General features: G+C 52.5%; 1 protein-coding gene across 2 annotated transcripts in view; it reads left to right on the forward strand.

Annotated features, from left to right (window-relative positions):
* Ece1 (endothelin converting enzyme 1) overlaps positions 1 to 6,259 on the forward strand; it is a 104,191-nt gene extending 97,932 nt beyond the window's left edge. For both annotated transcript variants that reach the window (XM_059255236.1, XM_059255234.1), the window contains exons 15-19: positions 271 to 381; positions 1,012 to 1,079; positions 1,788 to 1,978; positions 4,342 to 4,437; positions 4,738 to 6,259. In XM_059255236.1, the coding sequence (XP_059111219.1) occupies positions 271 to 381; positions 1,012 to 1,079; positions 1,788 to 1,978; positions 4,342 to 4,437; positions 4,738 to 4,914 (643 nt within the window). In that variant the 3' untranslated portion in view covers positions 4,915 to 6,259. The remainder of the gene's footprint in view (positions 1 to 270; positions 382 to 1,011; positions 1,080 to 1,787; positions 1,979 to 4,341; positions 4,438 to 4,737) is intronic.
* The last annotated feature ends 5,683 nt before the right edge of the window (positions 6,260 to 11,942 follow it).

The following is an 11,942-nucleotide window of genomic DNA, read 5'->3' on the forward strand; positions in this document are numbered from 1 at the left end:
CCACATTTGTTTGTTTGTTTGTTTGAGACAGAGTCTCTCTATTATGTAGCTCCAGATGTCCTGGAACTCACTATGTAGCCCAGGCTGGCCTTAAACTCACAGAGATCCACCTGCCTCTGCCTCCCAATGTGCTGGGTTCAAAGCGTGTGCCACCACCACGCCCGGCTCAGATTCCACATTTTTAAGACCCTAGACAATGATCTCTAAGTCGTGCCCCCCTCCTCTTCCAGGAGCTTTGCCGGAGATCTCACGTGTGCTTGTGGCTTGCAGGTGGAGTATGACCCCACCCATGGTGAATGCTTACTACTCGCCCACCAAGAACGAGATTGTCTTTCCCGCTGGAATCCTGCAGGCGCCATTCTATACCCGCTCTTCCCCCAAGTAGGTCATGTCCGGTGCTCTTACCCCAACCATTCCCCAACCTCAGCAACCGCCAGTCCAGTCTTGCTCAGCCCTCATAGCCGACCACTTAGCCAGCCAGTCTCCTTGAGCCATTGGTGCCCAGAGGGCCCAGATGCCTGGAATTGGGAGATAGAGATAGTGGACGAAACAGCTTCTGTGGCCCAGGCCCTTCCCTCCTGGCCTCTCTTGGTTCTGGATGTCCCTGCATAGTGGGGCTTGGAGGAGCATGTCACAGAGTCAGGACCTCTCTGGACAGCGTCTTAAAACACAGCTGGAGGTCAGACATCATGCCTGTGTCTCATGCAGGCAGGCTTTGAAAGCCCCAGTCCTGGATTTGAATCTCAGGCTGGATATTAACTATGACACTTAGGTAGACAGGCTGACCTGGCCCCAGCCTCAGTCCATTCATGAATATTAAGACCCAGCTCTACTGAAGTGATTTATGCATGCACAGCCCCCAGAGGGCATAGTCAACTGTGGCTAACTCTGCCCAGTCTCCTGCTATCTCCAGGGGCCACGTTCCCAGAAAGCCCCGCGGGTCTCTACCATGTCCTGGGATCTGCGGTCACATGGCCGGGCTTCACTCTCACCTGTGCGTTCCCCCTCCAGCGCCTTGAACTTCGGTGGCATTGGCGTCGTGGTGGGCCACGAGCTGACTCATGCTTTCGACGATCAAGGTATACGTTGCTTGGGGCCCCCATTCAGGCAGAACTGGCCAGCTTCCTCCACCCTGTCTGTCTCCTGGTCCCTTCCCTTCTAAGGATCTTAGTACAGAAGGATCAGTGTTCAAAGCTGGGCTCTGCTGCCTTCGGTATGAGCTGCTTCGGCCAGTCCCGTCACGTGTCCACGCCTCTCTTCTCCCTGCTGTGAACATGAAGATTCCATGTAGTGGTAGGAAGGTCTGTGGTTACTGTGAAGCCCCTGCTCATGGAGAGTGCTCATACTTAGAGGTCGGCAATGGTATTCGGCAGGGAGTGTACAGGTCTCCACCATTCTAGAAACTTCTCTGGTCTGATCATAGAGAACTGGCAGCCAAGCCCTCATCATTAGCTAATAGCCAGACTCCCACTTAGTACCTCCTGCCTTGGGGACCCCAAAGCCCAGAAGGAAAAGCTGGGGCCTGCCTGTGATCCTGGCACTTCCAGCCCTGGCTAGGAATCTATTCCTTGGGGTTAGGGGCCCTTAGCCAGTATTGAAAGCTAGTCCCATCCTCTGTGCCCTTGAACTTACCACCATCAGTGGCCTGGACCATTGTCCTGCTTGGTCTCTGGTATGACTGGCCAAACCTCCATCACATAGGTTGATCACTCCTATCCACGTGGGCCTAGAGGGTGGCAGAGGAGAGGCAGTGGATCCTACTGTGTGACCACTCTCCTCCTCCACAGGTCGGGAGTATGACAAGGATGGGAACCTCCGGCCCTGGTGGAAGAACTCGTCTGTGGAGGCATTCAAGCAGCAGACTGAGTGCATGGTTCAACAGTACAGCAACTACAGCGTGAACGGGGAGCCCGTGAACGGTCGGCACACCCTCGGGGAGAACATCGCCGACAACGGGGGACTGAAGGCAGCCTACCGGGTATGTCTGCTCCGTCCGCCAGGGCACTGTCCTGGGACTGCGTCTGTCCGAGTGTCTCATCGACAGAGGCTCATTACAGCGGGTCCATGGGCCTGGGTTTGCTGGGTGGATAAATGGGGTGGAGTGGCTGAGTGCTGACCGAGAAAGCCGTGAGCTTCAGAGCTCAGCCCTTCGAAGGCTTCCTGCTGGAAACCTGCCTTCCTGAGACACAGGGCAGGCCCAGGTCCACTGCACAGCCTGGCTATTCTTTCCACTGCTACCTCAGAACGGAGAGGCCTGCATGGGAGAGGGACTGGATTGGTTACGTCTCTCCTTGTGATAAAACATCTGACCACTCAGGGAACAAAGGATTTGTGCTGGTTTGCCGTGGGGGACAGTCTGTCATGGTGGGAAGGTGTGGTGGCGGGAGTAGGGACCAGCCATATTGCCTCTGCAGTCAGGATTTAGAAAGTAAACAGGAAGTGGGCTGAGCTCTAAAGTCTGGAGGCCCACACCCTAGTGACCCACTTCCTCCAGTGAGATGCCACCTCTTAAAGGTCCTCAGCGGTCCCAACAGCACCTCCATCTGGTAGTCAGGTATTCAAACACGTGAGCCTATGGGGGACATTTCACATTCAGATCACAATGGGGACACTGAGAGGGTTCTGGGTTCAAGTCCCAGGGCTAGCCTAATTGACCCGAGTTGCGTGGCTGAGAACTCCTAGCACCTGCACCAGGGGGCTGTTAGGAAAGTGCAGCCAGGTGGCTTGGACTCACTCCTGACCCAGAGTTAAGGAGAAGGGAAAACTGGCCAAAAACAGCTGGCATCTGGCAGAGGGCAGTACAGGGGTTCTTCCCAGCTGTGACTTAGAGTAAACATGCAGAAAAGCACTGTTTACTGGGGCCGTTCTATGAGCAGGCTTGGGGTCCCCAGCAAGTTCAACACTCGGTGTTAGCATCCCATCTCCGTTTTGCAGACTCGGGAACTGAGTTCAGAAGTATTTCACAGTTGGCCTAACATCTGTCTGTCAGTAGGCACGTATTGAGAGCTTTCTGCCCACTTGTGCTGCACTTGAAGCGCCGCAGAGTGTAGCTGGCAGGTCGGAGCTGCTCATGCCCAGCCTGTGACGTGATGGGCACAGAAGGGAGAGCCTGTGTTCCATTGATTGTGCAAAGAGCATTAATTGGGGCCGGTCAGGGGTGGTGGGGTCCAAGGCTGGCCTTCTAGAAGGAGTGACATTTGAATTATGGCCGCCCGGCTTCTGTGGCTCCATGTTAACTCTGAGCCGTTGAGTGGGTACAGCAGGGACTCTGCCCACAAAGCTGTGACAGGAGTGCTCTCCCAGCTCTCCCAGAACTCAGCCACGACCACCTGGGAAGGGTCACTGACACCTCTGCTTGGGGAAGAGGTTTGTTCTGGATTAGCTTAAGTCAGAGTACTTGGTATACACTCATATGTGCGCTGGTGAGGTGGGGGTGGAGAGAGCTAACATCCCATTTGTGCTGTGTTGAGTTTGAGATGCATCTTCGGTAACCGGCCGGTATGTCAGAAAGAGGCTGGAGTGGAAAGTGTTATGCCCAGATTGGGACCCCAAAGACATCACCACAGACTTTAGGTACAGAATGCAATAGCATGGTTTATTTCTGTTTGTTTACAAGCCGCGGGCAGGGAAGCTCGATCCAAAGCACTCACTCGTAGTAACCGTGAGGCCAGGAGGAACTTGCTTTTTCTTTGTGTGGCTAGCTTTTTAAAGGCAAAATCCACAAGCCCTTCAGGGGGGTTGGGGGGGTTTTGCACAGGTGCAACTCGGATTGGTTTATTTTTATCTCTGTTCTCTTTTAATTGGGTGAGGGTATGTAACCTTTGAATTTACTGGTTGGTGGTTACAATTTATTACTTTGGGGGCAGTCCAGCACAAGTCCCAGGCTTTGTCCTTGAGCCACCATGGGGGCTGGCTGGCCAAGCACATAACTCTAAGTTGGTGAGGGGCCCCAGAGAGTAAACATCTGGCTGAACTTTGAGCAGTCAGAGTGCGTGCAGAAAGGGAGCTACTGCAAGGACTATGTCTTTTGTTCATGGCCCTCCCAGAAACTGCTTGCTCAAGTCTCAGGAAACTGAAATTGAGGCCTGATCTCTGAGAGAAGACTGAGCAGCCTGTTATGGCATCTGCTTGGTCCTTTCAGAAAGCATACTTTTGGCAGCTGGTATGAGTGTGTGTTTTAGGCCCTAGGGTTGAACTCATCCCCTTTTGAATGAGAACACAGAAGGAAGCCAACGCCCAGGCGCCCACTTCTGTCCCAGTAGGTGGGACTTCCCTGGAACTTCTACAAGTGGCCCATCCTCACCTGTGTCCTGTCTCAGCTAAGCTTTTCTCTCCTCCCAGGCTTACCAGAACTGGGTGAAGAAGAACGGAGCTGAGCAGACACTGCCCACACTGGGACTCACCAACAACCAGCTCTTCTTCCTAGGATTTGCACAGGTAAGCTCGCTAGGAGGAAAGGCTGGTGTGTCCCACCGTGGGAATGTACAAGAGCTCCAGAGCCAAAGGCTCCAGAGCCAGAGGCAGGTTCCCCTCAAATGGCGCCTTCCTAAATCAGCAGACTGTCTTCGGGACATTCCCTTACACGGAGGCGAGGTGCAAGGAAGGACAGAAGTCCACCTGGAGGTCCTCCTGGCGCGCTAGGAGCTCAGGCTCATTCTGTCGATGTTATAGTGGGGCCAATCGAGCCGCTTCGGGGCTCCAGGGTGACCCCAGATTCCCTTTATTACCCGCTTCAAGGTCTGGTGCTCCGTCCGCACTCCTGAGAGCTCCCACGAAGGCCTCATCACCGACCCGCACAGCCCCTCCCGATTCCGGGTCATCGGCTCCGTCTCTAACTCCAAGGAGTTCTCAGAACACTTTCGCTGCCCTCCTGGCTCCCCCATGAACCCTCATCACAAATGCGAAGTCTGGTAAGGGCTGCAGGACAGACGGCACACGCGGAAGAGGGGGCGGGGCCTGCTGCCAGCTCCTGGGCGGGGCTGCGCCGTGACCCTCCTTCCAGCCTCCAGGCCACCGCCCAGCCCCTCAGCTGCCTAGGGCCCCTTCCCCACCCTGGAGGGTATGCAGCCATCCTGTCTAAGCCTATGATGGACCCAAGATCTGACCCCCTATGAAGCCCTGGCATCCCAGACACCCACGTGTGATGCTAGAGGGCGTTTGTGTGTCAAGCTGGGGGGCCTCACTGACAATGGCCATGGGACACAGCCCCTCGCCCACATCTTAATGCCAGTTATACCACAGTACCACTGTGTCAAATGCTTTAAAGATATATTTTTGGGGAGACTATTTTTTAAGCATTATGGAATACACTGGAAATCTTCAGGGAAAAAAACGCATTTAAAACACTTTTTTTTTAAAGGAAAGATTAGTATATTTATTATGTTCTCTTTTTCTAAATAACCTGTGGACAAAGGAAGCCCCACTGATTTACCCCAGGGCACCCCAGGCTGCTGAGCAAGCCCCCCACCCTGAGCAATACTTTAGCCCATCGTTGGCGGGATTGTTTCTGCAGTCAGATGTAGAGGGCAACCGAGGGGCCAGGCTTCTGGGCATGACCCTTCTCAGCTCACCTGCCCTGTCTCTGGAATCCAACCATGGGAACCCCAGGAGGATGGGCTGATACCCAAATGATAGCTGTGGCAGTGCAAGGCCAGACTAGGGCCCTCCCATGGGGGCACCTGAGCAGTCTGGACTAGACCATAGGAGCCCCTCAGGGCTGAGGCCCCACCCCCATAAGATGCACACTGTTCTCCAAAGATGTCTTTCTTTCGGTCCCGCCTCTTCTGGCCTTGGAGACCTGTTGCCTCTCTGTAGCAATTCCGACATCCCGAGGTGGTCTGCCTCGCTGACCCTTGGCACCATGGTAAAGGAAAAGTAGTCCAGTTCTCTCTCCAAGCTCTGTAGCCAGAGTTGCCCTGGCCTGGTTCCCAGGACCTCTTCTCTAGTGCCTTCGCCGAGGCTGTGGCCCCTGAGCTCCACCGAGGAGGCAGCCCCTGCCTGAAGCCCTTGCCTTTCCCCATGGAGTCCTCAAATGTCCTGACTAGAAGCCAACACCATAGCCGCTCTCCAGGACCCCCAGGGTTACTGTCCCAGCCTGCCTACAGACGTCCAGTGTGGGGAGCTGTTGACCTCTCTCAGGCTTCCAGCTTCCTGTGTGTGGCACTCGAGTGGAATTAAACCAGTTCTTAGAGGTGGAGGGTCTCCTGTCATGGGGGTGGGGTGCTGTGAGCCAGAGAAGGCCGAGAACAGGAGGTCCCCAGCCCCATCTGGGCTACAGGGAGTCATTTACCCAGCAGCATCACCCAATAGGAGATGTATGTATGGGTTCCCACTAGGTGGTGCTTATTGTTAGATCTCATGGTTGCTGTAGGGAGGCAAGCCCCTGTGACCTGTGAGCAGGGAGACTGGTAGTGCCACCACCTGGCAGGCCACGCCTCCACATTGCACAGTAACCCCCCTCCCGATTACCATAATCCTCCTTGGCCAAGAAGCCCAGAAATGTAGTCTCAGCCCTGCCAGTTTAGGGTTGGCCTTAGCACTTGGGCAGGGAGCTGCAAGCTGGCCCCTGATGGAGTTCCTGGTCCCTGTAAGCACGTTCACGGTCTCATAGCTCTTCGGGGAAAGGCCACACAGGAAGCAGGAAGGTGTTGGAGCCATGCCCTGCTACAACATAGAGATGGACCTTCTTGAGCCTGCATCCTCTGCTCCCCCACCCCGCCCCCGCCCCCACCACGTCCTCCACTCCCTGCAGTCCTCCTGCCTCCCTGTGAAGAGGCAGTCCTGGAAAGATTCCAACACCGAAAGTGTCTAAAAGCAAGGTCCTGAGCTGGGGTTCAGCAGTACAGTCATTGCTCAGGGTGAGCAGGGAAGCCATAGCAGGAAGGGCCGGGCTGAGCAGGGACGGATGGATGCAAAAGCAGCCACCTGCCCCCACCCCACCCCCACCCCCACCCCCACCCCCACCCCCACCCCCACCCCTCCAGAGATATGAGAGAGGCAGGAGTAAGAAGGGCAGCTGCTCTCAGAGAGACCCCTCCTCTCAAGCCGGGGCGCTTCCCTGCAGGCACAAGGACGTGGGGTTTGGAGCTACGGAACCTATTTTTTGTATTATTATGTTTCGTGCTACTGTAGTTTGGGTGAGCACTATTGTAATTAAAATAAAGTACTTGTACCAAGCGCCATGGGTCTGAGCGTTCGTCCTTCTTGGGTGATGTGTGTCCTGTGGGACCGTGAGAGGGACCCTGGTCAGCACAAGGCTGCCCGCCCTTGCAGAAATCTCAGACCCTGATGAATACTAGGGTACTGCTTCCTGTGCCTACCTGGCCACTCCTTCAAGGAGGGGTTCGTGTGTGTACCCCTTGCTGGTGAGAATTGTGCCCTCCCCTCCCCCTTCTCACACACACACACACACACACACACACACACACACACACACACACACGTATACATACACGCATACACATACACTGTAAAAGTCATGTTTCTGTTGTCTTAGAGCAGAGGACTTTGCAGTCTCAGATATTTGGGTAGCATCGGGATTTTCAAAGAGGTTCAAGCAAGAGCCAGCAGTTTATTTTATGTTTTGTTTTATTTTTAAGGTTTATTGAAGAGGGCACCAGATCTCACTACGGATGGTTGTGAGCCACCATGTGGTTGCTGGGAATTGAACTCAGGACTCTGAGAGAGCAGCCGGCCATCTCTTCAGCCCCTAGCCAGCAGTTTTATATACATCTCTGTCTAAGATGGTCTCCCTCAGCTTCTCTGCCTCATAAACTCCTTCCCAGCCTTCAAGGCCCACACAATAGTGACTCCTCCAGGAAGCCCTTCCTCACCGAGTCCACACAGGCTTCTCTTTCCACAAACTCACTGCCTAACATGACAGAACCTCATTCTCTCATAGTTCCGGAGGCTCAAAGGCCAAGATCAAGGTGTTGAGAGGGTTGGTTCCTCTGCTGTGTGTCAGGAAGAATGTTCCAGGCCTCTCTCCTGGCTCCTGATGGTGTCACACCCACACACACACGGGATAGAGGTGGTACTGGCTGCTGCCACCCCTGCCCCAAGAAGGGGACACATGACATCTCCTGTCTGAGTCCCACTGTCCCCCCAGGCCCGGCCTGCGATTATCAGTGCTTTTGTTGTTGTTGTTGTTGTTGTTGTTGTTTGAGACAGGGTTTCTTTGTGTAGCCTTGGCTATCCTGGAACTCACTCTGTAGACCAGGCTGGCCTCAAACTCACAGAGATTCCCCTGCTTCTGCCTCCCGAGTGCTGGGATTAAAGGCGTGCGCCACCACCGCCCACACATCAGTACTCTTAACAGATCCCTTTCCCAACAACCAAGAGAACAGATGGCCTCTGGGTCCCCACATCTCTTCTCTTCCTCCCTCTTTGTAAAGAATCCCATCCCTGCCACCATCAGTATGCCCCCCTCACATAGGACTTGCGCTTCCTGCCTATTTGGGGCTTCCCCTTCCAGCTGAACTTTGGAGACAATGGAAGTGTGTCCTCAGAATAACTGGGAAATGTCAGTGATCTGAAGTCATTAACTGTGAGCCAGAGAGCCAGCAGGGGATGCTGTGCTCAGAGGGATTGGAGAAGCCTTTCAGTGCTCACAGGCTCCAGTACAGCAATGGGTGTAAGGACAAATGACTTCACGAAGAACTGTACTGTTTCACTGCAGGGGAGAATAAGCACAGAGGCAAACCTGTTCATGCACAGAAAGGTCCAGACCATAAGTGACTCAAATGCCCCCTCAAGCTGGTCTGCAATTCCAGCACACTCACAACCAAAATCCCGACTGAATTATCTGTGAGAGAACGTGTATATGGGTGGGCGTGGTGCTGGGTAAGAGCTTCGGGGCTGGTGGGCATTACAGCCATGAGGGTACATTGTCATAGCCAGGCGGTGGCGGTTCATGCCTTTAATCCCAGCACTCTGAGGCAGCACCAGGTGGATCTCTGTGAGTTCGAGGCCAGCCTGGTCTACAGAGGGAGCTCCAGGACAGGCACCAACTACACAGAGAAACCCTGTCTCGAAAAAACAACAACAACAACAAAAAAATTGTTATTGTAACAGGCTTTCTCTTGGGCCACCAACTGGCTCCCAAATCATGACATGGCGACTTTTTTTATTAATTGCAGAGTTATTTATTTTATGTGCATTGGTGTTTTGCCATGGGTTCCAGACAGTTCTGGGCTGCCATGTGGGTGCTGGGAATTGAACCAGGGTCCTCTGGAAGAACAGTCAGTGCTTAACCACTGAGCCATCTCTCCAGCCCCTGACATGGAGACTTATTATGAATACTTGGCCTTAGCATATGCTTGTTTCTTGCTAGCTCTTATAACTTAAATTAACCTGTTTCTCTTCATCTGCATTTTGCCTCAAGGCTTTTTACCTTTCTATCATTCTTTATGTTCTACTTTTCTGCTTCCTCCATTGGAGGCTGCTTCACTGGCTGGCCCCCAGTGTCTCCTGTAGCACAAATCTTAAAGGGTCTTATTAATAAAAATCAAACCTGAAGCCAGGTATTGGGGTGAACGCTGGAAGATCAGAGAAGCAGAACAAGCCACAGCTACCTCACCTCACCAATTACTCAGCTGATCCTGTTTTCTCAGAGGCTTCATCCAAATGGATCTCAGCTGAACTGCTGCTAAAAGCCTAAAAGCTTAACCAGCTCTAGTTCTGGTTTTCACGCCTTATATACCTTTCCGCTTCCTGCCATCACTTCCTGGGATTAAAGGCGTGATCACCATGCCTGGCTGTTTCCAGTGTGGCTTTGAACTCACAGAGATCTACATGGATCGCTGCCTCCCAAGTGATAGGATTAAAGGCGTGTGTGCCACCATGTTCTGGCCCCTATGTCTATCTAGTGGCTGTTCTGTCCTCTGACCCCAGATAAGTTTATTAGGGTGCACAATAATTGGGGGACACAATATATCACAACAGTCTCCCTCTCTCCTTCGTTCTCTCTTCTCGAGCCTAGATCCCTCACTTATCCTCTCTACCAGCAGGTGTCGCCTATCCCTCTCCTGCCTAGCTATTGGCCATTCAGCTTTTTATTAGACCAATCAGGTGCCTTAGGCAGGCAAGGTGAACAGATGCAACACATCTTTACATAATTAAACAAATGCAGCATAAACACGTGTAGCACACCTTCACATAGTTAAAGTAATATTCTGCAACGTGTCATTTTTTTTTTCTTTCTTGTTTTTTTTGGGGGAGGGGTTGAGATAGGGTCTCTCTGTGAGCCCCAACTGTCCTGGAATTCACTCTGTAGACCAGGCTGGCCTCAAAAAAACTCAGACATCCACCTGCCTCTGCCTCCCCAGTGCTGGGATTAAAGATGTGCACCACCGCTGCCCAGCTGATACATTGTCATCTTAAACAGAATTTGTTAAGCTGATTGATGTTGATGAGAAATGCTCAGCGGTACCCAAGACTGATTATTTAAGACAGAATTTCATATAGCCGTGAACTTGCTATGTAGCTGAGGATGACCTATCTTAAACTTCTGATCCTTGAGCCTTCACCTCCTAAGCGTGGAGATTACAGGTATGCACCATCACAGCTCATCTTGGGGATGGAACCCGGGGTCTCATGGTGAACATGTCCTCTGACCCTCCCAGGTGAGCATGTCATGCAATGACCTAAGGTAGTGCTAAGTATGTCACGTCTGCGGCAGTGGTACCAAGTAAGGGAGGATGTGGAATTTGATCAAGCAGTGAATCCATATCTGGGAGAGCAGGTACACATGGTACACAGATACACGCAGGCACTCACACATACCCACAAGTTAAAAGTCTTAAAAACAAACAAAAGTGGGACTGGAGAGATGGCTCAGAGGTTAAGAGCACTGGCTGTTCTTCCAGAGGTCCTGAGTTCAATTACCAGCAACCACACGGTGGCTCACAACCATCCACAAAGAGATCAGGTGCCCTCTTCTGACTTGCAGGTATATATGCAGACAGAACACTGTATACATAATAAATAAATAAATCTTTTAAAAAAACAAACAAAAAAAGTAAGACCAAATGTAGTGGTGTAGGCATCTTAAGCAGGTTTTAGGGGTTTTGTTTTCAGGCAGGATTTCATATAGCCATGGCTTACCTGGAACTAGGTATATAGACCAGGCTGGCCTCAAGCCACAGAGATCCATCTGCCTCTGCCTCCTGGGCACTGAGACTAAAGGTGTGTGCCACCAGTCTGACCCAGCTTTGAAAGGTTTTTCACAGCTGTTCCTGGAGCTGTATGAAGACTGGAGTGGAAGTGGAGAGGGCACTCAGTCAGGGAGCATAGAAAGGGGGGTGGGTGACACACCCAGGGTAGCAAGGAGCCTGTGTCTGGGCTCTACCCACCATTTCCGTTTCTTTCCTTAAGACCAGGGCAAAACCCCGGTTCTCCAGAGGGCATGCGCTGGCTCTGCTTTCTTGACGCAGTGATAACATATGACCACCAGGTGGCGCCAAAACACAAAGGACTCAGGCCTGGGTCCACATCCTGGTGATTGATCTGGCTGCAGGACCCACCCTGACTTGTTAGGCTTTAGAAGGCAGGGCAGACCCTTAAGGTAACCCTGGAACGGGGTCCTGAACACGTGAGTTCTAGTCCCTCCCCCACAGCTTCCTGACTTGGGCACGTTACTTTGCATCTCTGAATCCTAACAGTAACAAGAACAGAAATTATAACCCAGGCCCAGGCCCAGGCCCCACATCACCCTCATTTTAGAGACAGGCTGGCCAGTACGGAGACTCAAAACCCAGTGTTTCAGACCTGAGTTAAATCTCCACTCCAAACCCTAATGAACTATAACCTGGTTGACATTAGAGTCACCTGAGAAGGAGGAACTTCAGTTGAGGAATTTCCTCCATCAAATTGGCCTGTGGGCAATTGCGAGGGGGGTGGATTTTCTTAATTGCTAACTGATGCAGCCCACTGTAGGAGGTGCC

This window comes from Peromyscus eremicus, chromosome 2 (assembly GCF_949786415.1).
Source record: "Peromyscus eremicus chromosome 2, PerEre_H2_v1, whole genome shotgun sequence".
NCBI classification, from domain to species: domain Eukaryota; kingdom Metazoa; phylum Chordata; class Mammalia; order Rodentia; family Cricetidae; genus Peromyscus; species Peromyscus eremicus.